The 26,888-nt window shown below is 43.2% G+C and overlaps 1 protein-coding gene across 10 annotated transcripts in view; it reads left to right on the forward strand.

Moving 5' to 3' along the window:
- Window positions 1-26,888, forward strand: part of LOC140199916 (coiled-coil domain-containing protein 102A-like) — a 649,450-nt gene that overhangs the window by 73,371 nt on the left and 549,191 nt on the right. For all 10 annotated transcript variants that reach the window (XR_011886535.1, XR_011886536.1, XR_011886534.1 and 7 more), the window contains 2 exons: window positions 8,887-9,570; window positions 18,289-18,488. Coding sequence is in view for 7 of the 10 variants with exons in the window: in XM_072262408.1 (XP_072118509.1) it covers window positions 8,956-9,570; window positions 18,289-18,488 (815 nt within the window). In the remaining 3 variants the exon portion in view is untranslated. The remainder of the gene's footprint in view (window positions 1-8,886; window positions 9,571-18,288; window positions 18,489-26,888) is intronic.

Here is a 26,888-nt window from a genome sequence, read left to right on the forward strand (position 1 = left end):
AAAATTAGGATTGAATAAATGGCATTGTTATAACTGCATTAACTATTCAAGGTCTTGGATTTCAGACTATATATAACTGACCAAGTACAGATCACTAATTTACAGTGTGTGCACTCATATTGGCATTGGTATCAATTCTGTACCTACTAAAGTGGCCACTGAGTGTATGTTTGTGGTATTCTGCTTCAAAGTTTGGCGTGTTTGCATTCAGAGATGCTGTTCTGCACACCACTGTTGTATCATGTGATTATTTGAGTTACTGTTGCCTTCCTGCCAGATTGAACCAGTCTGGTCATTCTCCTCTGACCTCTCTCATTAACAAGGGGATTTGGTCTACAAAATTGCCGATCATTGGATGGGTTTTCGTTTTTTGCACCTTCCTCAAAAAAAACTCGAGACTGTTTTCCGTGAAAATCCCAAGAAATCAACAGATTCTGAGATACTCAAACCACCCCGCCTGGCACCAACAATCATTCCATGATCAAAGTCACTTAAATCACATTTCTTCCCCATTCTGATGTTTGGTCTAAACACCTATTGAATCACGTCTGCAAGCTTGGGTTGTTGGCACATGATTGGCTGATTAGGTATTTACATTAATGAGCAGGTGTACAGGTGTGCCTGATATAGTGGCTTCTCAGTAAAGATGTGGAAAGGAAATTCTTTGAAGAACTATCAGAAAGTGTTGACTAGGGTCATGCAGTTTGAACTCTACATTTGTGGCTATAACTCAGATAACTACTGAACCTTGTTTGTACAGGAAGTTGAGAACTAAGCAATGGATACTGAAATGATGACAAAGGGGTAGTGAAGATTAAGGATTTCACCAGAATTAAATCAGTGCGACTGTTAGTTAAGGGCACTTGAGAGATTGTTAATTGGAAAAGAAACAATCAAGAAGACACTTTATATGATCATTAAATTTATAGGATGGAAGAGATCACCTAAATTTAGGGGGAAATTATTGATAGTTTGGAACATATCATGTGAAATAGTTGATTGTGGCAGCTCGCCCACGCGGCAAGCGAACCGGCTCCAGCAGTCACGGGCGAGTCTGCAGCCAGCGGCAACCGAGAGGGCACTAAGTGCGGGGCAGACCTCGGCCTGGAAGCTGACGTCACTTCCGCCCCGCAAAGAGCGGGGGATGCTGGGAGCGGGCACTTAAGTATGCGCGGATTTAAACAGTAAACAGTTCAACCAGACCCTGCTCGACGCAGTGTGTTGCTTTCACTTGTTGCGTATCAGCGCGACTACGTGATACAGATTTGAGAAGTTTTGATGGATGTGTAAAGGAGCGAGGATTAGAACATAGAACAGTACAGAATACTTCTATAGATATTGTGGAGAGCATTCTGACAGGCTGCATTACTGTCTGGTATGGTGTTGGGGGGTGGGTGGCTACTGCTCAGGACCAAAAGAAGCTACAGAAAGTTGTAAAATTAGTCAGCTCCAACTTGGGTACTAGCCTCTGTAGTAACCAAGACATCTTCAAGAGGCGGTGCCTCAGAAAGGCGGCGTCCAGCATTGAGGACCCTCATCACCCAGGTCATGCCCTCTTTTTTACCGTCGGGAAGGAGGTACAGAAGTCTGAAGGCACACACTCAGTGATTCAGGAACAGCTTCTTCCTGTCTGTCATGTGATTCCTAAATGGACATTGAACCTATGAACACTACCTCACTTTTAAAAAATATATATATATTACTTCTGTTCTTGTACTATTTTGTACTGTTTTTATATGTACATATATACTTACTGTAATTTATTTACTTCATTTTATTTCTTTCTATATTATCATGTATTGCACTGTACTGCTGCTGCTAAGTTAACAAATTTCGCGACACATGCCAGTGATAATAAACCTGATTCTGATTGTACGGGCTATTTAGCCCATGATGTTGATGTCAATTTACATTAGATGTCCTCCTCCTGTTTATTATCTATACCCCTTCAAATGCTTTTTATTTCTCTGTCTAGTTAAAAGCTGCTTGAACTCCATCAACCGGCCTAATTTCAGTACTACCCCTTTAAACTATTCCAGGCAGACCGCACACTGTACTTAAATAAAAATTGTCCCTCATGAAACTTTTTAAATTTCTCCAGTTTGGAGGGAGCTGATTGGGAAGTGGCAATTAGAGTGGGAGGAGGTCTTTGTGGAATATAAACAAAGCATGAGACCAAACAAGTATAATATATAGTAGTAATATAAAAATGACTAGTAAGAGTGCACTACTGTAAAAATATTAAAGATTAGCTTTATTTGTCACACATACATCGAAACATCAAAATATACTGTGAAATGTGTGGTACAGTCTGACAATGTACTGGGGGCAACCTGCAAGGTTTCCCATGCTTCTGGCACCAACACAGCACGCCCACAACTCACTAACTCTAATTTGTATGTCTTTGGACTGTGGGAGGAAACCGGAGCAACCGGAGGAAACCATGTGGTTACGGGGAAGAGGTATAAACTCCTTACAGACAGCAGTGGGAATTAAACCTGGATAGCTGGCTCAGTAAAGTATTATGCTATCTGCTACACTAAAGTGCTGAAAAAACTTCATATTGAGAAAAATTGGGTGACCATCCCGATGCTTTCTGACCATTAAATTAATTAGGTAAATCCGTAGACCACATCACCATTTCTGTAACTACAGCCTTTCTGAGGAATAGAGAGCTATGAGCGGAATGCAGTGTGTTTCCTTGGTTGACTTGGCTCATTTGACAGTGATTTCTTTGTGGAAAGATTGTGGTCTCTATAGTATTCAGACATTGTTTAGCTTTTGTTCAGGTAAGACATTAAACTATTAGAATCAGGTTTATTTTCACCTTCTTATAGAATCATAGAGCACTACGACACAGAAACAGGCCCTTCAGCCCATCTAGCTTGTGCCAGCCTGGTCCCATCTACCTGCACTTGGACCATAGCTCTCCATACCTCTCATCCGTGTACCTATCTAAACGTCTCTTAAATGTTACAGCTGAACCTGCCTCTACCATTTCTGCTGGCTATTTGTTCCATCCTTTGAGTAAAGAAATTCCCCATGATTCCCCTTAAATATTCACCTTTCACCCTAAACCTCTGACCTCTAGTTCTAGTCCCACCCAACCTGAGGGGAACAAAGTGATGCGACATTAATGGTTTTGTGACGGCAGTACAGCACAAAGTATAGCTTATAAAATTAATAAATAATGTAAACAAAGGAATGGCAAGATCGTGTTTCTGTGTTCATGGACCTATCTGGTTTATTAGTTGTTTGCTAAAGATCCTATAGGGCAGGGGTTCCTGACCCTTTTTTTATTGCATGGACCAATACCATTAAGTAAGGGGTCTATAGACCCCAGGATGGGAATCCCTAGTATAGAGGAATTTCACCTTTTGCTGTTCGTGGTGTTGACCGTGATGTAAGTGGATTGAGCTCCACTTCTAAGATTTGATTCTACAAATTATGGAAGTCGAATTCAGTGTGGACACGTGAGTCCATAAACAAGCATCTGGGCTTCTAACTCTGAAATTCAATGGAAACTCTATTGCTTTTCTGCAGCAACTATTGACAAAAGTCATGAGCAACACCAGCCTCCCCATTTAAAATTACTTGGTAAAGCCAATGCACTAATCGTACCAACCGTCCTGAGAAATTGGCTGCCAACGTCTGTGCCACAGGCATAATCACACTTTCCAGATGGAAGGAACTGTGGAACACATCTAATGCCAGGGGGGAAAATATCTCATCACTAAATCAAATTAGAGGTATGGTTTCAACCTCCCCTTGAGCAGAATCACTTGGGCTGTGATTACTGTACCAGCCTGCTCCACAAGTGGGAGAACCCAAAAGGCAACATGGTTTCAAACCATCATGCACCCCATTTTAAGATCTCATGTAGGAAAAATCTCATTTCCCCATTTGGCATCTTGGGAGTCCATTGACTGGATGTCCAGTATGAGGCTGTCCATGGAACATGAGAAGAAATTGAGTAACTTCGGCAGAAAGCAGCCAAAATCAACACACGTAGCCATGCATTCTTATTTGTCAATGAGTTGTGGGTGGGTGGGTGGGTGGAAGGGAGGGGAGGAGCTTGTTTTGGTGTTGTTTTCTTGCTGTTCTATTGTTATTGTTTGTGTGTTCTGCGAACATGGTGGACTTATGGACTCACTTCCAAGGACTCTACAACTCAAGTTCTCAGTATTATTTACTTGCTTTTTTTATTTGCACTGTTTGTCTACTTTTGCACATTGGTTGTTTGTCAGTCTTTGTGTGTAGGTTTTCAATGATTCTATTGTATTTCGTTGGCCTACTGTGAATGCCTGCAAGAAAATGAATCTCAAGATAGTATATAGTGACATGTACATAACTTTGATAATAAATTTACTTTGAACTTTGGTGGTGAGCATGCTATGTTGGTGCAGGAATATGTGGTGACATGTGTGCCTCCCACAGCACATTATTTACTATATGTCAAACAATATTTCATTTATGACTAATACACACAGATGACTGGAGTTTAGGCTGTACTTACTGAAATTTAGAAGAATGATGGGGGGGGATCTCATTGAAATCTATCAAATATTGAAAGGCTGGAGTCGATGTGGAGAGTATGTTTCCCATCGTGGAGGAGCCTAGGACCAGAGCGTACAGCCTCAGAATGGAAGGGCGTCCCTTTAGAACAAAGATGGATCAACTAGCCTAATTCTGCTCTTAATAACTCATGGTCTTACTAGTCACAGAACTTGAGCATGGGGCACCAAACTCTTTGTGAGATGGAGAAAGGGGTGAGGGGGAGCAGTTGTTGATGGAGGATTGTAAGACTTATTACATGGGTCCACATATCGCATTTGGGGCAGTAGAGAATACAATGTGTGATCCTGCTCAAAGGTAAGTCGATTCTCAAAGGTCAGGATTCTCAGAATTCTTAGAATGTAAAAGAAAGGACGTAATGTTGAGGCTTTATTAAGCACTGGTGAGGCCTCACTTGGAGTATTGTGAGCAGTTTTGGGCCCCTTATCCCAAAAAGGGTGCGCGAACATTAGAGTGGGTTCAAAGGAGGTTCATGAAAATTATCCTGAGATTAAAAGGAGTGTTTGCTGGCTCTGGGCATCTACCCAGAGGAATTCAGAAGAATGAGAGCGGACCTCATTGAAACCTATTGCATGTTGAAAGGCCTCAATAGAGTGGATGTGGAGGGGATGTTTCCTATGGTGGGGGTGTCTAAGACGAGAGGATACTGCTTCATGCTAGAGGAATGTCCTTTTAGAAAGGAGACGAGGAAGAATTTCTTCAGCCAGAGAGTGGTGAATCTGTAGAATTTGTTGCCACCGGCAGCTTTGGAGGCCAAGTCATTGGGTATATATAAGGCACAGATTGAGAGATTCTTGATTAATCAGAGCATAAAGCGATACAGGGAGAATGCAGGAGATTGTGGCTGAGAGGCAAAATGGATCAGCCATAATGAAATGGTGGAGCAGACTCAATGGGCCAAATGGCCCAATCCTACTCTTATATCTTATGGTCTAATTATAAATTAGGCTACATTTAAGTAGCATTCATGTCTGACCTAGTAATTTTAGTGACAGGAAGCATTTTCACTCTATCAGTGCACAAATAATGGTATTTGGCATTCATTTCTTCCAAGCACGTGATCAGTTGTAATATTCTGGCATTTTGTGGTGTTTATATTCCAGCCATTCAAGCAAATTTGGAATGAAGCTGTGTTAAGATGGCTGTTTGATGCTCAATGATACACTTTTTCCTCACAGAAAAAATTCATACGAACACCTCTGCAAGCAAACAGAGGAAAGGCAACTATAACAATAGTGTGATAATATACATGCAGTGGCCACTTTGTTAGGTGCACCTGCTCTTCAGGGCAAGTATTTAATCAGCCAATCATGTGGCAGCAACTCATGCAGACCTGGCCAAGGGGGTCCGTCGTTGTTCAGACCAAACATCAGAATGGGAAAGAAATGTGATCTAAGTGATTCTGAGCGTAGAGAGATTGTTGATGCCAGACAAACTACCGATCTCCTGAGGTTTTTAGGTACAACAGTCTCTAGAGTTGACAGAGAATTTTGCGAACATTTAATAAAAATCCAGTGAGTGGCATTTCCATGTGCAAAAGTGCCTTGTGAATGAGAGAGGTCGCAGGAGAATGGCCAGACTGTTTCAAGCTGACAAGAAGGTGACAGTAACTCCAATAACCACATGTTGCAACAGTGGTGTGCAGAAGAGCGTCTCTGAATGGACAGAAGTCGATCATTGAAGTGCATAGGGTACAGCAGCAGAAGATCACAGACATACAGTCAGTAGCTACTTTATTCGGTACTGGAGGTACTAATGAAGTTGCCACTGAGTGTAGGTTCCAGCCCTTTAGCATTCATGGGAACTGGAATGAAGCAACATGTCAGGATAGGTATTTGAGGGCCCAGTAACACACTTTAACCTCACAGCAACCGTTCATGCAAATACCTCTGCAATTAAGCAGAGAAAAAGGTAACCTACTGGTATGAGCATCGGTTTCTCTAAATTATGGCAATTTATCCCTCCCAGCTTCTCACTTCACCCTCCCTCTCCTGGCTTTCTCTCCCTTCCTTTCCAGTCCTGATGAAAGAAGGGTCTTGGCCTGAAGCGTTGAGGGTTTATTCCTCTGATTAGATGCTGCCTGACCTGCTGAGTTCCTGCAGCATTTTGTGTGTCATTTCCAGCACCTGCAGAATCTCTTGTGTTTATGCCTTGGCTTCTTGCAGAACTTGCTAAACTTCTAATTACACCATAGGTCTGTAATTTAATAAAGAACTATTCAGCACATATAGTATCCTGGATAGGTGCCCAGCTCCAACTACATTGAGCCCTAAATCCTACCCCTATTCTGCAGCATCATGCTCCTGTTCTTCAAAGTTCAAAGCAAATTTATTGTCAAAGTACCTATATGTCACCATATATTTCCTTGATACTCATTTTCTTGCAGGCATTCAAGGTAGATACAAGAAAATACAATAGAAGCATTGAAAAACTATGCACAAAGATGGACAAATGTTCAAAAGAAGACAAGGTTCTAATGTTCAAAAGAAGACAAACTGTGAATGCACAAAAAAACCCAATAATGATAATAATAATAATAACCACTTACTGCCTGCTACATGTGCTAGCGTTTAGGGCAACAATAAAGGTCTTCTATCTCTGGCGGAGTTCAGGGTTTCCTTCATCATGTCAGTAGCTTCCTCTCGTTTTTCACTATTGTCAGTCATGCAAGTCCCTGGTTGAGACTCAGGAATACCATATGTAGAAGGGTTCTTCATAGCTGTCCTGTAACAATTTTGATTCACCAGTCAGGGTTGTTAGCCTTGAGCTGAACCCCCTGAACCTGGAGGACCGGCAGACCACTCTTAGTCTGGCCTCTAGCCTTTGACCTATTTGGCATGAGTGACCCTATGAAGAGCCAAAGCATAATGCCCTGACTCCAGCCAACATAGCTCTCCTGGTTATTGAGGCATGCAAGCCTCCAACCCCTACGACAAGGTTGTGCGCCTCTTGGAGGAATAGTAGTAAATACTGTAAGTAATAAATATTACTGAGACCATGAGTTGTCGAATCCTTGAAAGTGAGTCCATAGTTGTGGAATCAGCTCAGAGGTGAGTGAAGTTATTCATGCTAATGTAGGATCCTGATGTTTGTAGAGCTTGTAACTATTCCTGAACCTGGTGGTCTGGGACCAAAGACTGCTTTACTTCCTTGCCATTTCTTTTCCATTCTGAAGCAGATGTTTGTTGCAGCATAATTACTTGTTGGCGTGTGGCCAAGTGGTTAAGGTGTTGGACTAGTGATCTGAAGGTTGCGAGTTCGAGCTTCAGCTGAGGCAGCGTGTTGTGTCCTTGAGCAGGGCACTTAACCACAGATTGCTCCTGCACGTTTATAGCCTGGCAGCGGTTGGTGCAGTAGGAACAAGACAGGACTTTGTAGGATTAATGCCCCACTGGAAAATAATAATGTTTTAGCTTCAGCTGGAGTACAACTCAGCTGACTTGTAGAAAGTAAACTTAATGTTTCAGGCTACTGACCTTTCACCACGCAGAAATGACAGATGTTAGCGAAGTAACAATGTACTGAGCAGGGAAGATGGGAGGATGAGCAAAATAAAAGGGCAATCTGTGACAGGGTGGAAGGCAGCAGACATTAAATCATGCTAGTAGGAGAATATAATGCAAAACGTTAATTTAAATAGTGGTTGTGAATCCTTGGATTTGAGGTGAACTTATAAAGAATCTCTCTTACTTAAGGTCTGGCAACAATTATGAAAATCATAACTATTCGTTTTAAATTCATTTTGTACTTGCAATTTCAAGATGTGCACAATACAAAGAACGAATTCAGAAAATACAGTGACTGTACACTGCTCTTGACTGTGAAGGAAGGGACTGCAAAGGGAGCGGTCAACAGGTTTTGAATTACTGCTTGACAGGCTTTATTAAAATCAGTGTGCTGTCTAATGCTGATAAGAAATGGTAGCATGTTAATCTGCAGTAAGTTTAGATGACATTTGTTCTGTAAAGTTTTATGTATTAGTAAGGATGTCAAAGATTACAGGGAGAAGGCCGGAGAGTGGGGTTAAGAGGGAAAATAAATCAGCCATGTTTGAAGGTGTAAATCTGCTCCTATGTCTTATGGTTTTATGGACCAGCTTCTTGAAGCAGTTCATGATGGGCACGTCAGAGCCATTGGGCGAAGGTTGGCAGGTTTCTTGATCAGTAAGGGAAATTAAAGGTTACGGGGAGAAGGCAGGTGAATGGGGTTGAGAGAGATAATAAATCAGCCATGATGTAATGGCAGAGGGGATGATGGGCCGAACAGCCTAATTCTTCTCCTAGTTAAAACTTTCTTCCTTTCTTTCTGCAGAAAATTAAAGATGAAAGGCTTTAGCAAGTGGAAGAAAAGCTGAATGAGAAAGCACTTCAGACAGAAATAATGAGCTCAAATCCTACTGCCAAACGAGGAGAAGGGGCACAGACCCCAAAAGTTCAACAGCCTCCAGCTAGACAACTGTATGGTCAGTTTGGCCAAAGCAACCAGTCTGAGAGGATGCTGACCCCCGATTCATCTGCTCACAGTTTTCCGTCTCCGTCTCCTTTACCGCAGCAGCTGAACAAGCAGCATGTGGACGTGTGTAGTGACTGGGACAGCATTGAAGGGTTGTACCATAGGGAGCTGGAAGAGGTTCGAGCCAGAGCTGCTCAGATGGAAAAGACCATGCGCTGGTGGTCGGACTGCACTGCGAACTGGCGAGAGAAATGGAGCAAGGTGAGGGCGGAACGAAACAAGGCGCGCGAGGAAGTCCGGCAGATGCGGCAGAAGCTGGAGTCGGTTGCGAAGGAGTTAGCTGCCATGAAACGAGAAAAGCAGGAGCTGTTGGACGAAAATGAGCGGCTGAGAAGGGCAGCCAAGCCAACAGAAACGCCGCCAGCAGCTCTGGTCAGACTGGAAGAATACGAACTCAATGTACTGGAACAGGAACCCGTCAAAGATGTTAAAAATAATAAAAACCCATCATCCCCAAACAAATTCACTGGTTCACCCAAGAAGGTAAGGAAGACAAAAGCTCTACTGATTAATACAGCAACAATACACTGGTGTTTACAAACTACAGTAATTAATTCTACATATAATGGAACATCTTTAGGTACCACTAGTCCCAACCTCTGCCCTCTGTTTTATTATAAGACCATAAGACATAGGAGCAGAATTAGGCCATTCAGCCCATCAAGTCTGCTGTACCAGTCTATCATGGCTGATTTATTATCCCTCTCAAGCCTATGCTGCCGCCCTCTCTCTATAACCTTCGATGCCCTTACCAATCAAGAACCTATCAACCTCTGCTTTAAATAAAATCAATGACTTGACCTCTACAGCTGTCAGTGGTGATGAATTCCACAGTTTCAGTACTCTCTGGCTAAAGAAGTTCCTGCTCGTCTGTTCTAAAGGGGTATCCTGAGCCAGTGCTACACTTTGCCCAAGGGTGACCTGCAGGCTAGTGGAGGGAAGCAGAGCCTTACACTTCCTTATAATGCACAATAATCAATTGTTATCAAAGGTACTTCAACTAAACATAAGAAGCTCACCTAAGAGGGAAATCATGAGGGCAAAAAAAAAGAGGGCATGAGATGAATCTGGCAGGCTAGGTTGAGGAAAATCCCAGGAGATTCTACAGGCATAATAAGAATAAAAAGGTGACTAGGGAAATATTAGGTCCCCTGAAAGACTAGCAAAGCCATCTGTATGTAGGGCCAGAGAAGACAGGTGAGATTTGCAATGAATTTTCCTCATCAGTTTTTTACTGTGGAGAAGGTTATGGAAGCTGAAGTTTGGTGGCAAATAAAATGTGATGTCTTGGACCATTTATAAATTGCTAAAGATGAGGTGTTGGTGGGTCTAAGGCACTTTAAAGAGGATAAGTTTTTGGGATCTGACCAAGTGCATTCTAGACCTTGTAGGAAGCTGGAGAAGAAATTGCAGAGGCCCTTGCAGAGATATTTGAATCATCTTCAGCCAAGGATAAAGTTCTTAAAAATTGGACCCTTGCTAATGTTGTACTGTTAACTAAGAAGGGCAGCAAACACAGTCCAGGGAACTACAAGACAGTGAGTCAGGCATGATTAATGGGCAAGTTGTTGGAGGGAACTCCGAGAGATAAGCACTTGGATGATACAAGGCTGTTCAGGGATAACCGGAATGGCTTTCAGCATGTTAAATCATGTCTCACAAATCTGTTAAAGGTTTTTGAAGAGGTAACCAAGAAGAGTGATGGGGGAAGGCAGTGGGTGTTGTCCATGTGGACCTCTAGAAGAGAGGGACCAAGGAGTAGAAGTACATAGTTCCCTGATGGTAGAGAGGATGGTGAAGAAAGCATTTGGCATTTATGCTGGCCTTCAACAGTAAGTATAGGAGCTGAGATATTATTTTTCAGTTGGACGAGACATTGGTGAGGCCACACCTGGGGTATTGTGAACAGTTTTAGTAATCTTGCTATAGGGAAGAAGTCGCTGTCAGAAAAAGCGCGAAGATGATTTGTGAAAACATTGCCAGGACCTGAGGGCCTGATTTATAGGGAATGGCACAGCAGGCTAAGACTTTCATCAAAGTTGCTGGTGAACGCAGCAGGCCAGGCAGCATCTGTAGGAAGAGATGCAGTCGACGTTTCAGGCCGAGACCCTTCGTCAGGACTCGGCCTGAAACGTCGACTGCACCTCTTCCTACAGATGCTGCCTGGCCTGCTGCGTTCACCAGCAACTTTGATGTGTGTTGCTTGAATTTCCAGCATCTGCAGAATTCCTGTTGTTTGAGGCTAAGACTTTGTTAATTGGTGCATAGAAGGTTGAGGGGTTACGTTATAGAGGTGTGCAAAGGCCTGAAAGGCATAATTAGAGTGAATGCGCACAGTCTGTTACCAAGGGAAAGAGAATCAAAAAATAGAGGGACAGGCTTAATGTGAGAGGGGAAAGTCTCAAAATGGAATTGAGGGGCAACTTGTTCATGCAGAGGGTGGTGTATATATGGAATGAGCTGCCAGAGGAAGTGGCTGAGGCAGGCACAATACAACTTGTATGAAGCATGGCTACAGGCACATGGATCAGAAAGATTCAGTGTGTTTTGTAGATATACTCATTGGTGGCCGGAATGTGTGGCAACACTTCCAGGCTGCCCCCAGCACATCCTGAACGCAAATGACACATTTCACTGTATGTTTCCATGTACGTATAAATCGCAATCTGAATCTTGTGCTGCCAGGAGATGAGTTACTTTCCAGAGTATCCCCATGCTCCGAGCTTCACATACAGCCACAGGGCATATGTGGATTATGCAGCTGAGTTTCTAGTCAGTGGCAACCTTCAGAATATTGATGATGGGAAATCTTGGCACAGGTAATACCTCTGCATATCAAGAGTGGATGGTTATAGTTTCACTTGGTGGAGGTGATCATTATTTGGCATTTTTGTTCGATTAATGATACTACTTGTTAGCCCATACCTGAATGTTGTTTCTAAATGGGGAACAAGGTCTAAAATCAGAGGTGCAAAGGGATCTGGGAGTCCTAGTGCATAATTCCCAAAGGGTTATCTTGCAGGTTCAGCCAGTTATAAGGAAGGTAAATGCAGTATTAGCTTTCATTTTAAGAGGACTAGAATATAAAAGCAAAGATATAATGTTAAAGCTTTATAATGCATTGGTCAGACCGCATTTGGAGTATTGTGAGCAGTTTTAGGCCCCTTTTCTAAGAAAGGATGTGCTAGCATTGGAAAGGGTCCAGAGGAATTTCATGAGAATGATTCTGGGAATAAAAGGATTAATGTATGAGATGCTGTTAATGGCACTGGGCCTAGACTCACTGGAGTTTAGAAGAGTCGGTGGGGGGGGGGGGGAGGTGGATTTCATTGAACCCCTCGAATATTAAAAAGCCTTGATAGAGTAGATGTGGAGAGGATGTTTCCAATAGTGGGGTAGTCTAGGATCAGAGTGTACAGCCTAAGGATAGAGGGACAACCCTTTAGAATGGAGATGAGTAGGAATTCGTTTTGCTAGAGGGTGGGGAGCAAGCCAATATATGACCATTGCTGGAGATGAGGCGAGGCAGAGTCGATGCGATAGGGTCCGGGCTTGAGAGTGAGGAACAAGCTGACATTTGACCGATTTAAGTGCCGGGCCAGATTGGAAAGGGTGGGCACGGGCCGAATCGAGACGTGGGTCCCGGGCCTGAGAACATATCAAAGCCGCAGGGCACTAGTCCAAGATCAAGGAATAACCAGCTGGTTAGTGAATTTGAGTGCCAAGCCAGATTGAAAAGGTTGGGAGTATTGGACCTATGGGCGAGGGGCATGTCTCAGTGACCTGGGAAACAGCAGTGAAGAATCCTTATACCTCTGAGTGTGACAGTATTCCTGAGTCTCCACCTGGAGCTTATGTGTCAGAGGGTAGTGAAAACTGAGCTACTGACATGACGAGAGAAGCCCTGAACCCCTCCAGAGATGGAGGACCTTCATTGCTGCCCTAAAGACCAGCGGCATAACAGGTAGTAGAGAGAGTGACCGTTCAGAAATCTGATGGCAGAAGGGAAGAAGCTGTTCCTAAAATGTTGAATGTGTGTCTTCAGGCTCCTGTACCTCCTCCCTGATGGTGGTAATGTGAAGAGGGCATCATGGGTGGTGGGAGTCTTTCATGCTGGAGGCTACTTTTCTTTGAGTCATTACCTTTTCTATTTGTATTTTTATTTGTTGCTTTATTAAATCTGGTCTTTTTGCATGGGCTCACACCCAAAAGCATCTGAAGAGAATTTGGGTGTCACTGACTCTTCATTCCTCCAGTGAAAGCGATGTTGGAAATTTCTGAACACAGTTGGCTTTGCTGGGTCAGTAATTTAAAGTGCAAGGGCTTTCTGTTGTGAATTTCACTCTCCACCAATTTAGATTATGAGAACACTCAGTCCTTGTTTATTGTCATTTAGAAATGCATACGTGCAACAAGAAATGATACAATGTTTCTCCAGAGTGATATCACAGAAAACAGGACAAACCAAAGACACTGACAGAACCACATCATTATAACATATAGTTACAGCAGTGCAAAGCAATACCATCATTTGATGAAGAACAAACCACGGGCACGGTAAAAAAAAAGTCTTAAGTCCCTGAGTCGATCGATTCCCGAGTCCCCGATAGCAGGCGGCAAAAGGGAGAAACTCCCTGCCATAAACCTCCAGGCACCGTCAACTTGCCGATGCCTTGGAAGCAGCCGACCACAGCTGACACTGAGTTCGTCCGTCCGAAACTTCAGGCCTCTGACCAGCTCCTCCGATCTCCGATACAGCCTCCCGAGCACCATCCTCTGCCGAGCACCTTCGACCTAGCCTTGGCCGCTGAAACAAGCAAAGCCGAGGATTCGGGGCCTTCTGCTCCAGAGATTCCAGTTGCCACACAGTAGCAGTGGCAGCGAAGCGGGCATTTCAGAAGTTTTCCAGATGTTCCTCTGAACTCTCACGTCCGTCTCCAATCAAATCAGAATTGTGCACGGTCCCCTACTTGTCAGATTACAGATTTCACTCTCTGCTTTTAGTGTGGTGGTTACCTTCACGACAAAGGTTGTTAGTCCACGAGCTCACTGCCGATGATTCATGCAAGAATGCTTTTGGTAATAATCTGCTTCAACTCACTGACTGATTTGCTCCCCAGTTTGTACTGAAGTACATGCAAATAACGCAGCCTCGTTTTCAAATCCATCTGCCCCTGAGAGCAACCTCAGGGGTTCCGGAGTGACCAGTTTCTGTCCTCTGAGCAACTGCAATGGACCTGGCTCTTGACAGTATTCTGCTTTAAAGGGAACTGGTTCTGTTAACACACTCCTACACAGCTTTTGCTTACACGCCACAAAGCAGCGGGTGGGAAAAATCGTTGCGGACACTACTCGCCCTGCAAACTGCCTTTTCCAAAAGCTCCCTTCTGGAAAGCACTATTAAAATAAAAACTTCATGCCATCTTAAAAGTTTCTTCCCTAGGCAGGTAATCTGATCAACCATTCTAGTTAGCCCTGATCCCCCACTCCCTGTATCTATTGCCTCATCGCTGCACTGCACAGCTCTGTAAACACTTGAAACCACTTTTCATAATACTGCGTACATTGTAAATACATGCTGGTATTTATTGATCTATGCATACTTTATTCCATATTCTTTAACCTCTAACTTTATTTGTTTAAGATTTAGACTGTATGTACTTCTTCATTCATTATAATTGTTGAATATTGTTGTTTTTTGTTGCATGTCGCAGCCTGACTGATACACCACAGCAAATTCCCAATACTTGTAAATGTACTGAAGAATAAAGTTGATCCTTGAATCATAGGCCCCACTTCTAACCGAAGCTGCAGTTTTAGATGTTTATCCAGCTCATGATCTTTGTTTCTCGCCCTGTGCTACAAGCTTTGTTTATTGTGTGAAAAATGCATAAACAGTAATTCCAAGAATACAATACAGTAATACAGACAGTAGAGTATGTGTTGAAATTAGAACAATAAGTTACTAATTTCAAGGGACCACTTTTTTTCCCTCCCCCCCCCCATTCTGCTGTGAGTATACAAATCTGAGTGAAGGGAGTAGTGATAAGTATTAAATTACCTCAAGAACATTGTAAAAATCCAAAGAAAAATTACCTGACAATTATAGAGCTAGAAAATAACTAAAATGCTGCAGGTGTTGGAAACCTGAACTAAAAACATAAGGTGCTTGAAACACTCGGCATGCCAGGTGGCAACTGTGGAAAGATAAACAATGTTAAGATTTCATATTTAAAAACTTTTATCAGAATTGTACTGGTAGGGCCAGAGTATTCCCTTGAAAATTCCCAGCCATAGTGAAGAATTTGATTGAAGTGAATAATATAGATGTATTTCAGAAAGCTTATGAACAAGAGGGGGAGAGAGTCAATCTGATAGATTTAGACCAGGAAAGTTGGGAGGAGGAGTGAGTTGGCACAGAAGGTCCAACATGGAATAGTTGGGCTGAATAACCTGTTTCTGTGCTGTCGATCCCAAATATTCCGTGTGTTATGCACAGAAAATGCTGGAGGAACTCAGCAGGTCAGATCCGATCCATGGAGGGGAATAAACAGTTGACATTTTGGGCCAAGACCCTTCATCGGGACTGGACCGGAAGGGGGCAGAAGCTAGAATAAGAATGTGGGGGGAGGGGAAGGAGTGCAAGCTGGAAGGTATTAGGTGAAACCGGGTGAGGGGGAAGGTGGGTGGGTGATGGAGGGGGTGTGTAATGAGAAACTGGGGGGTGGGAGTTGAGAAGTGGAAAAGGTATAGGGCTGAAGAATCTGATAGGAGAGGAGAGTGGACTCTTTGAGAAAGGGAAGGAGGAGGGGAAGCAAAGGGAAGTGATGGGCTGGTGAGGAGAAAAGATAGGGTAAGAGGGGAGCCAAAGGGGCGAATGAAAAAACGGAGAAGGGGAAGGGGGAAAATTACTGGAAGTTAGAGAAATCAGTGTTCATGCTGTCAGGTTGGAGGCTACCCAGACAGAATATAAGGTGTTGCTCTTCCAACCTGAGGGTGACCTGATCGTGGCAGTAGAGGAGTCCATGGACCAACATGCTAGAATGTGTGTGTTGCATTGAATTTAACAGCAGTTTTTCACTTCACCTGATTTCATTTTTAATGAAGTAGTATTGTGAGTTGTTAATGGAGTAATTTAATGTGGGGAAAATAATATTACTATTACTGCACGAGAATGCTTTCTATCCAGTTTCTCTGATGGAGGACGTGTAGAGAAAAATATTACTATTGCTACATCAAGTTACTTCATCAACTACTCACCGTAGTTGCAGTCGTAGCATCTTCATAGAATTAGAAGTTGGATTCAAAAAATGTTTCTTTCTGTCATCGGATCTGTAGGATCCTGATGCCTTTGTGATCCAGAGGTTCTTCAGAAGTCAAGAATGAGGCATAAAACTTATTGCTAGCAATTTTATCAAGTCTTACACAAGCAAAGAATGACCAAAGAAAGGCAAAAGAAAACGTAGTCGTGTTGTCTCATACTATGACTGGAGATAACAATAATTCCAGCGATAGTAATTAATCCATAAAACAGCCAGATTCCAGTGGTGTGACACCTGCTACTGATGGCTAAGAAGTTTCTATAAAAATACAGAAGCATCTGCTTGTAATTACTAGAAAAATCACTGGACAATTAGCTGTGCACAGGTGATTGTATAAAATTAGCAGCAAGCATAAAAAAGTTAAACTACATGAAAAATGACAGTTCTACATCCCAGCAGATCTGAGCATAAGTCTAAAGGCTTGACCATGTAATGTCATTAGAAATATTAAGCACTGTTTTCTTTAGCAACTGTATCATACAGTGAGGCATTGGTCAGAATTAATCAGAACGACATATCATGTGTTTAAAAATAAATTGGATTTCCTGTTAGTAAAAGGCTACTTATCCTATTATTCCTTAAAATTGATTTTAAAAAATTAATTTAATAGAGTAATACTATCTGTTCATTGGTATTCTTGGATGACTAACAATAAAATCACTAAACTGACAAAGGCTGAGTTTACTGTGAACAAAGTAGTCATGTTGAAAAGAGCTTCCCAGAGGTACCGTATACCACGTTCAGACGTACCAGGTACAGTGTTTCATTTGGAAACGTTGACTACTTTTTCCTCTCCGTAGATGCTACCTGACCTGCTGAGTTTCTCCAGCATTTTGTGTGTTACTCGGGGTTCCAGCATCTGCAGAATTTCTTGTGTCCAGAAATACTACAGGTTTTTTTTTGAGTTATGTGCAAATTACCAAAGCCGACAAGATAGGTGGCCCTTTAGGAACAAGCTCACTTGGGTAAGGTTTTCTGTTTGTAACACAAAGGACATTAGGCAACAGTGAGATACTTTTCAGCAGTTTCCCTTACTGACACCTTAATTGGCAAAGGGCTATTACGTAACCCGATGGCCCTTTGAAAGTCACGTTTCTGGGGCTGGAATACTGGCAGTATCTCTCAAAGATGTGACAACGTATGACACAGCTAGTACCCTTTCTATAGTTTTTCTTGATTCCAAATGGAATAAGATGTAACACATTTTTCGAGAAGTCCATTTTTAACAATTGGAAAATACACTCAGTGGCCACTTTATTGGGTACACCTGTACATCTGCTTGTTAATGTAAATACCTAATCAGCCAATCGTGTGGCGGGTACTCAATGCACAACAGCCTGCAGACATGGTCAAGAGGTTCAATTGTTGTTCAGACCAAACATCAGAATGGGGGAAGAAATGTGATCTAGCTGACTTTGACTGTGGAATGATTGTTGGTGTGAGTATTCCAGAAATTGCTGACCTCTTGGGATTTTCACGCACAAATCTCTAAAGTTTACAGAGAATGGTGCAAAAAACAAACAAACAAAAAAATCCAGTCATTGGCTGTCTGTGGGTGAAATTGCCTTGTTAATGAGAGAGGTTAGAAGTGGATGGCCAAACTGTGGTTCAAGCCTACGGGAAGGTGACAGTAACTTAAATAACCACTTGTTACAACAGTGGTGCGCAGAAAAGCATCTCTGAATGGGTGACACATTGAACCTTGAAGTGGATGGACTACAGCTGAGAAGGCCATACCTGGCTCCACCCCTGTACCTAATAAAGTGGCCGCTGAGTGTATTCCGGTAAAACGAGAAGTTTAAAAAAAATAATGCTATCTCTGTTATTTCTATTATAACCATGGTTAATGCTGTAAAGATTCCATGTGGCTTATTTTCAGGATATTGATATAATTGACAATATACTAAGAGAGAAACAAGATGGAGGAGGACAAAGTCTGGAGACTTCAACCATCTGCTCTGAAAGACCCAAGCATCTGCTGGAAGATACAATGCAACCTTTTGAGGATGACTCCATTAAAACCATGGCTCTGCAGTTTCGTCTGGATGAGTCACAGAAAATCCTACAGAAAGAAAGAGAGTAGGTGAAAGCTATAATAATATTATTGATACTGTTTTGTGCTTTAGACCTGCACGTTACACAGTCCAGCATACAGCTGGACTACTTGAAGAATGGTTCAGATATGTGAGTCATATTCAGGAAGTTTTATGAGTGATATTTGTTGATGGCTTGTCAAAATAACAGTGGTGTCAACCACAGAATACAGTCGTGGAAAGAGATGTACCTAAATCCTTGGTCCAATATGCAGATGGAATGGTCTAATATGTTTATTATGTGTTGGATAACTGTATAGTTTGTTTAGTTAATAAGTTATTTATCAACACAAGAGATTCTGTAGATGTTGGAAATTCAGAGCAACAGACACACACAATGCTGGAGGAACTCAGCAGTCCAGTTAGTAACATGGAGAGGAATATAAGCAATTGACAGTTTGGGCCAATATTCCTTCATTGGGACGGGAAAGAAAGGGGGAAGAAGCTGGAATTCAAAGGTGGAGGGAGGGGAAGGACTACAAGCTGAGAAATGATATGTGAAACTAGATGAAGGCTTCCCCTTCCTTTCCATTACTGGTGAAGGTTCTCGACCCAAAACATTGACAGATTACTCAAAACCCTGATCTGAACACTCGGTGGCAAGAGGGGAAGGGGTGAGGCAAGAAGCCACCGTGACAGTGCCTGTCTTTTGTTGTGGAGTTTGGACTTTCATGGGCATCATAGACCCAGTGTGTCAGGTACCACTGAACAGGTCACCCAGTTCTTGTTGCACACTGCACCAGTGTCCAGTGCTGATGGGATGGGGGGGGCGCGGGAAGTCCAAGATCTCAGTGTTGGGGGTTGTAGGGCAGGGGTTCCCAACCTTTTTCATACCATAGACCAATACTATTAAGCAAGAGGAAGGCTACTCATTGAGGGAGGGGGTTGCAAGCGTGGATAGGTTTTCTTTTATCAATCGCAGCTTTCTAGGGCAGGGAACATACAAGAATGAATTATTTATGTTTGTGTGTTAGAGCACTGAGGTCGCAGGGCGGATTTGGCATAGAGGCTAGGGGCCCAGGGTGACTGAGGGCAAGGGCTGGGGGTTTGATTCACCTGAGAAACATAAGTTCAGGGAGAAGGTGTCTGACAAGAATAACTTAACTCACTTAGATAAGAATAACTTATATAGGCATCCGTTAGTTTCGTGAGACCATGGATTTGCGCCTTGGAAGGTTTCTAGGGCACAGACCTGGGCAACGTTGTATGGAAGACTAGCAGTTGCCCATGCTGCAAGTCTCCTCTCTCCATGCCACCGATGTTGTCCAAGGGAAGGGCATTAGGACCCATACAGCTTGACATCGGTGTCGTTGCAGAGCAATGTGTGGTTAAGTGCCTTGCTCAAGGACACAACATGCTGCCTCAGCCAAGGCTCGAACTAGCAACCTTCAGATCATTAGATGAACACCTTAACCATTTGGCCACGCGCCAACAAATCTGTGGACTCGCTTTCAAGGTCACATGGGTGTGTTTAGGCAGTGTATGCTTGTAGGACCTGTTACTGTTATAGGACTGCATCTCTAAGGAAGACTCGACAACTCATGTTCTCGGTATTACTTATATATTTATTTATCTATCTATTCATCAGTTAACCAGTTAATTAATTTTTGTATTTGCACAGTTTGTCTTTTACACATTGGTTGTTTGAAAGTCTTTGTAGTTTTCATTGATTCTAGTGCATTTCTTTGTTCTACTGTGAATACCTGCAAGAAAGTGAATCTCAGGATGGTATATAGTGACACATACATACATAGTTAATAAATTTACTTTGACCTTTGAATTTTGAAGAGGAGGTGAATAAATAACAGGGACATACCTGTATTAATATTAGCTCTGATTCTGGAATGGTTCAGGAGGACTGGAAAATTGCAAATGTCACTCCATTCTTTAAGAAGTGAGGGAGGCAGAAGAAAGGATATTATAGACCAGTTATCTTGAATTCAGTGGTTGGGAATATGTTGCAGTCCATTATTTAGGATGAAGTTTCAGCGTACTTGGATTCACATGCTAAAACAGGCCAAAGTCAGTATGGTTTCCTTGAGGGGAAATGTCGCCTGACAAACCTTTTGGCATTATTTGAGGGAATGACAGATAGGATAGACAAAGGAGAATCAGTGGATGTTGTTTACTGGGATTTTCAGAAGGCTTTAGACAAGGTGCAGCACACGAGGCTACTTAACAAGATAAGAGCCCATGGTATTATAGGAAAGATGCTAGCATGGATGAAACAGTGGCTGACTGACAGGAGGCAAAGAGTGGGAATCAAGGTATACTGCATGGATCAGTGTTGGGACTATATATTTTCACATTATTGATCAGTGATTTGGATGATAGAATTGATGGCTTTGTGGCCAAGTCTGCAGATGATACAAAGATCGTTTGAGAAGCAGATAGTGTTGAGGAAGCAGGGAGTCTGCAGAGTGATTTAGACAGATGAGGAGAATGGCAAATAAGTGGCAGATGGCATATCAATATACATTATGGTAGGAGAAATAAAGGTGTACACTATTTTCTAAATAGGGAGCAAATTCAGAAATCAAAGGTGCAAAGGGACTCCGGAGTCCTCGTATAGGATTCTCAATAGTCAATGGTAAAGAATGCAATGTTTAACGTTCGTTTAAGAGGACTAGAATATAAAAGCAAGGATTTAACACTGAGGTTTATAAGGCACTGATGATTAGACTGCACTTGGAATATTATGAGGAGTTTTGGGCCCCTTATCTTAGAAAAGATGTGCCAGCATTGGAGAGAGTTCAGAAGAGGTTCATAAGAATGAGTCTGGGAATGAATGGATTAATGCATGAGGAGTGTTTGGTGACTCTGGGCCTGTACTTGCTGGAGTTTAGAAGAATGAAGGGAGATCTCATTAAAACCTATTGAATATTGGAATGCCTAGATAGAGTGGATATGGAGAGGATGTTTCCTATAGTGGGGGAGTCTAGGACAAGAGTGCACAGCCTCATAATAGAGCAAAGGTTTCCAATCTGGGGTCCACAGACCTCTTGGTTAATGGTAGGGGTGCATGGCATAAAAAAGTTTCGGAACCCCTGTAACAGAGAGCCATTCCTTTAGAACAGTGATGAAGAAGAATTTCTTTAATTAGAGGGTGGTAAATCTGTAGAATTCATTGCCACAGATAGCAGTGGAGGCCAAGTCATTGGGTATTTTTAAAGTGGAGATTTGTAGTTTCTTAAAGAAAACTAGCCATGATGGAATGACAGAGCAGACTGAATGGCCTAATTTTGCTGCTTTGTCTTATGGTCTTATAGAATGTATTGATAGGGTGCATCAATACTGATACTTCCACATTCCTCATTATTGCATAATACCCAAAGTCAGGCCACAAGAGCTGAATCACTTTGCAAAAGCCAGCAATCATGTGGCAATAAAGTGTTGTCAAGATTGTCTCTCTCTGAATGAACTATGCCAGACCTTGCTCTACGATTATGCAAATTTCCACTCTTGTCTGAGTCACTGTCAAGAGCCTCTGTTAGCGTACTGACATAATTCTATGTGCATACAGAGCAGAGAGATCACATTTCCTGCACTGATGCCAGATGAAATATAGAAGTGTAATCCCAAAATGTAGTAACAGCTTGTCTTCATCCAAACAAAATCCGTTTAACTGAGGAAATTCAACTGTGTGTGGTAATTCTGAAGTTTAAATAGTGATTTTCTTAGAACTTTCATCTGGGTTGATTATTGTATTTTATATACATTCATCTTTGTGTCCATTACTATGACATCAAAATCTGTAACATAGAGAAAAGAGCTCCCACAACTGCACTTAGTTAGACATTTAAAAATCATAAAGATATGATCAATAGCTTGTTGATTTCAAATTGAGTTTAAAAAAATGTAAATACATGAAGGAATTGTAAGAATTAAAGTTTAAAGCTCAAAACAAATTTATCATCAAAGTACATATGTCACCATTTACAACCCTGAGATTCTTTTTCTTGTGGACAGTCATAGAAAATACAAGGAAACAAGTAAAATTTAAAAAATTGATAATAATAAATAAATAAGCAGTAAGTATCAAGAACATGAGATGAAGAGTCCCAGAAAGTGAGTCCAGTCCATTGGTTGTGGGAACAGTTCAGTGATGGGGCGAGTGAAGTTATGCCCTCTGGTTCAGGAGCTTGACGGTTGATGGGTAATAACCGTTCCTAAATCTTGTGGTGTTGGTTGAGAAGAAAGCATGGCATGGGATAGTGTTGGTCCTTGATGATTGATGCTGCTTTCCTGTGATAGGGGTCTGTGTAGATGTGCTGAATGGTGGGGACGGCTTTACCTGTGGTGGACTAGGCTGTATCTGCTATTTTTTGTAGGCTTTTCAATTCTAGACCGTGATGCAAATAGTAAATATCCTCTCCACTGCACATCTATAGAAGTTTGTCAGAGTTTTAGATGACTTGCCAAATTTTTGTAAACTTCTGAGAAAGTAGGGGTGCTGCCTTGCTTTCTTTGTAGTGGCACTTGCATGCTGGACCCAGGACTGAAATGATCCTCTGAAATGATTGTGATTGTACGTACTCCAGTACAGAGTCATAGATCAGAAACAGGCTGTTCGGCCCATCTAGTCCATGCTGAATTACTAACCTGCCCTGCCCTATTGCCCTGCACCCAGATTATTTGCCTCTATACCCTTCCCATCCATGTACCTATCCAAATTTCTCTTAAATATTGAAAATGAACTGGCATACACCACTTCTGCTGGCAGTTTGTTCCACACTCTCACCACTTTCTGAGTGAGGAAGTTCCCACTTATGTTCCCCTTAAACATTTCACCTTTCACCCTTAACCCATGACTTGCTCTATTCTCACACAACCTCAGTGGAAAAGGACTGTTTCACTTTACCCTATCTATACCTCTCATAATTTTGTATAGCTCTGTCAAATCTCCCCTCATTCTCTTTAGATTCTGGTGAATAAAGTCCTAACCTGTTCAACCTTTCCCTATAACTCAGGTCCTCAAGTCCTGGCAACATCCTTGTAAATTTTCTCTGCACTCTTTCAATCTTGTTGATCTCCTTCCCGTAGGTAGATGATCAGGATTGGGCACAATGCTCTAAATTAGGTGCCACCAACGTCTTGGACAACTTCAATGTGTTTATTCTGAACATGGGTGTGATAATTATGTGATCACTTGTACAACTTTGTCAGTGTTTTCTGTGACAAAAGAACCAGTTATCAGAAGGTTGATGCCAATAAGAGGACAATGGGGGAACATGCAAGGTGCTAATAAGAGAGAGACGAGGGAGATTACCGAAAGGAGACACGGTTCCGAGTATTGTCAGAGACTGGTGGCTTTGAACCCTGAACTGTTTGAAGTTTGATGGACAGGCGATACCCCAGCAGGGGGATAAAAAGGGACAGGTTCGCTAAGGCAACAGACACACGACTCCACGAGGTAACGAGACCCTGAAAGCGGTGTGCCCCCCCCCCCCCCACAAGTTGGTGGGAGTTTTTGAGGTCTGGTCGCGGGACCAGCCATAGACGCACAGGGTAGAAAGGTACGGGTCGGCGGGAACCTGGTGTGTGTGTCGGCTCTTGCCTGAGTGCCGGGTTCACCGCAGAAGAACGATCGTATCTGGAACGGAGGGGTCACAATCGGTGACCTCAGAAGACATTACAAAGGGCTCGCCAGAAAGCTAACTGCGAGGAATATCGAAGGTTTGTGTGGAATCCGATTTGCATATTCATTCGTTCTCTCTCTCTCTCCCCAACGGCACGACGACGATTACTGCGAACTGAATTGAACTGAACTCTGTGTCACTTGATGACTGATCATTTTACCCCCAGACTACGATAGAGCTTGATCGATCCTATTATCCTAGTTCTGTGTACATGTGTTTTATCATTGCTAAACTGTTGCATTTATATCCTTTTGATTAGAGTACTGTGTTGCTTATTTCTTTAATAAAACTTCCTTAGTTCCAGTAATCCAGACTCCAACTAAGTGGTCCATCTCTGCTGGTTTGGCAACCCAGTTACGAGGTACGTAACGTAAGTGGGGTTCTCGTCTGTGATTTTGAACGCTAAATTTGGGACGGAGTAAATTGATTGGGTTAAAATTAAAAGGCAAACAGCAGAAATGGAGATTGAGGAATTTCTAAAGGCGCCGACCTTGGAGGCATTAGGGGATGCCAGGAAAGCGGAATTGGCAGCTGTGGCCAAACGGTTGAATCTTGTTAAGGGGAAGTCGACAATGAGGAGACAGGAGATACACAGAGCTATCGTAGAGCACTATGTATCTAAAGGTGTGTTTCCCCAAGGGGAGCTGGAGGTGATATCTGTTGGAAAACCTGGTGAAGACGCAGTACAGGTGCAGCTTGAAAAATTGAGACTGGAGCACGAGTTCAGGGTATGACAGCTAGAACACGAAGAGAAACAGTTAGAACGACAACGAGAAGAGAGAGAGAGACAGTTAGAACAGCGAGAGAGAGAGGCAGTTGGAGCGAGAAGAGAGGGACAAACAGTTGGAGCGAGAAGAGAGGCAGTTGGAGCAAGAAGAGAAACAGAGGGAAAGGGAATTCGAGCTGGAGAGGTTAAAGATAAGGGCAGAGCAGGGGCCCATGCCGAACCAATGTGGAGGGTTCAGGGCGACCCAGGAGGTTAGGCTGGTTCCCCCATTTGACGATACCGATGTGGATCGGTACTTTCTCCATTTCGAAAAAGTTGCTGCAAGTCAGGACTGGCCGAGGGATAAGTGGGCTGTTTTGCTTCAGAGCGTACTTAAAGGAAAAGCCCAACAAGCTTACTCGGCTTTGTCCGCGGAAGATGCCCAGAGGTATGAGGTGGTGAAAGAGGCCATCCTCAGGATTTATGAGTTGGTCCTGGAGGCATACCGGCAGAGGTTCCGGAATGCGAGGAAGCAGTGGGACTGCACGTATTTAGAATTTGCCCGTGAGATGCAGACATATTGTGAGCGTTGGTGCGCCTCGAAGGGGGTAGATGGGGATTATGACAGACTGCTACAGCTGATCCTGATTGAGCAGTTTAAAGGTTGTGTCCCTGACGGTATGAGACCCTACCTAGATGAGAAAGAGGCAGACACTTTAGCCACAACTGCTAAGTTAGCGGGTGAGTACGCGTTGACACATAAAACGAAGTTTGCCCCGAGTAAAGGCTACTAGAAGGGTATTCGGGACGGCGGGGAGAGTCCGCCAGAAAAGTCAGAAAGTAAGCCGGGGACTAGTGAGAAGGATAAGGTAGACCGGGAGCAGTCTGGTAGGAAGTCTCCTGGGGTCGTATGTTACAATTGTGGGAAAGTTGGACACTTTGCGTCCAGGTGCTTTGCCCCAAAGAAGGAGACGGGAAAGGGAAAGGCGGCGTTTCCGACTGGCTGTATTGAGCTGGTAAGCAAACCGCTAGGCGAGGAGAGGGCTAACAAAGTTCAGGAAGGGCGCGAGAGGTTTATCTCGACCGGATTGGTGTCGGTGAAGGAGGGGTTAAACCCAGTTCCAGTACGGATCTGGAGAGATACTGGAGCGTGTCAGTCATTGATATTAAAGAGTGTGTTAGAGTTTAGTTCAGAGACCCAGACTGGGGAGGTCAGGGTCAAAGGCATTGAGCAAGGGACTGAAGCAGTGCCTTTGCACGAGATACACCTACAAAGCGACTTGGTCTCTGGACCGGTCACGATAGGGGTGAGGCTCGAACTACCGGTGAAAGGCGTGGAGATCTTGCTCGGTAATGACCTCGCCGGCGGGGAAGTGTACCCAGCAGTGAGATTGACAGGCCCGCCTGCCAGCATTGAGGCCCTGCCCATGGACTCACAGGTTTATCCCGTTTGCGCAGTGACTCGGCGTGTGTCCAGGAAGACTGCCAAAATAGCTCTAGCTGAGACGTTTCTACCAGCCTTGTACCAGGAGGGGGTAGGAAGTGAAACAGGAGGAAGTGAGGAAATTAAGGTAGATTTATCATTAGAAAGGAGGGAATTTGTGCAGGCACAGGAGCGAGACGAGGAGCTGATGGTTTCGGCGGGGACAGCTCTCTGAAGCAGAATTAAAAAGGGAGCCAGTAGGCTATTGTGTGGAGGAGGGAGTGCTAAGGAAGAAAGGGAGACCAAGACCAAGCCCGCAGATGAGGAATGGGGGATGGTGCCAAAAATTTATGGGGTGAGATTCTTAACCTGGCCCACAAGATACCCCTCGGTGGACATTTTGGGGGGAGAAAAACAGTCGGCGGAATCATGAAAGAGTTTTACTGGCTGCACAGGAGGAAGGATGTTATTGACTATTGCAGACGTGAGTTAACACAGTTGGAGGATATTAACATGTTAAAAGCTCACCACGATCAGGAAACAGATCTAGCTGGTGATATCATGAAAATTAATGAGGCTAGGGTGCCACCTGATAAGGGGAAAGCCCATTTTGAAAAG

The sequence above is a fragment of the Mobula birostris genome, chromosome 1 (genome assembly GCF_030028105.1).
Source record: "Mobula birostris isolate sMobBir1 chromosome 1, sMobBir1.hap1, whole genome shotgun sequence".
In the NCBI taxonomy this organism is placed as follows: domain Eukaryota; kingdom Metazoa; phylum Chordata; class Chondrichthyes; order Myliobatiformes; family Myliobatidae; genus Mobula; species Mobula birostris.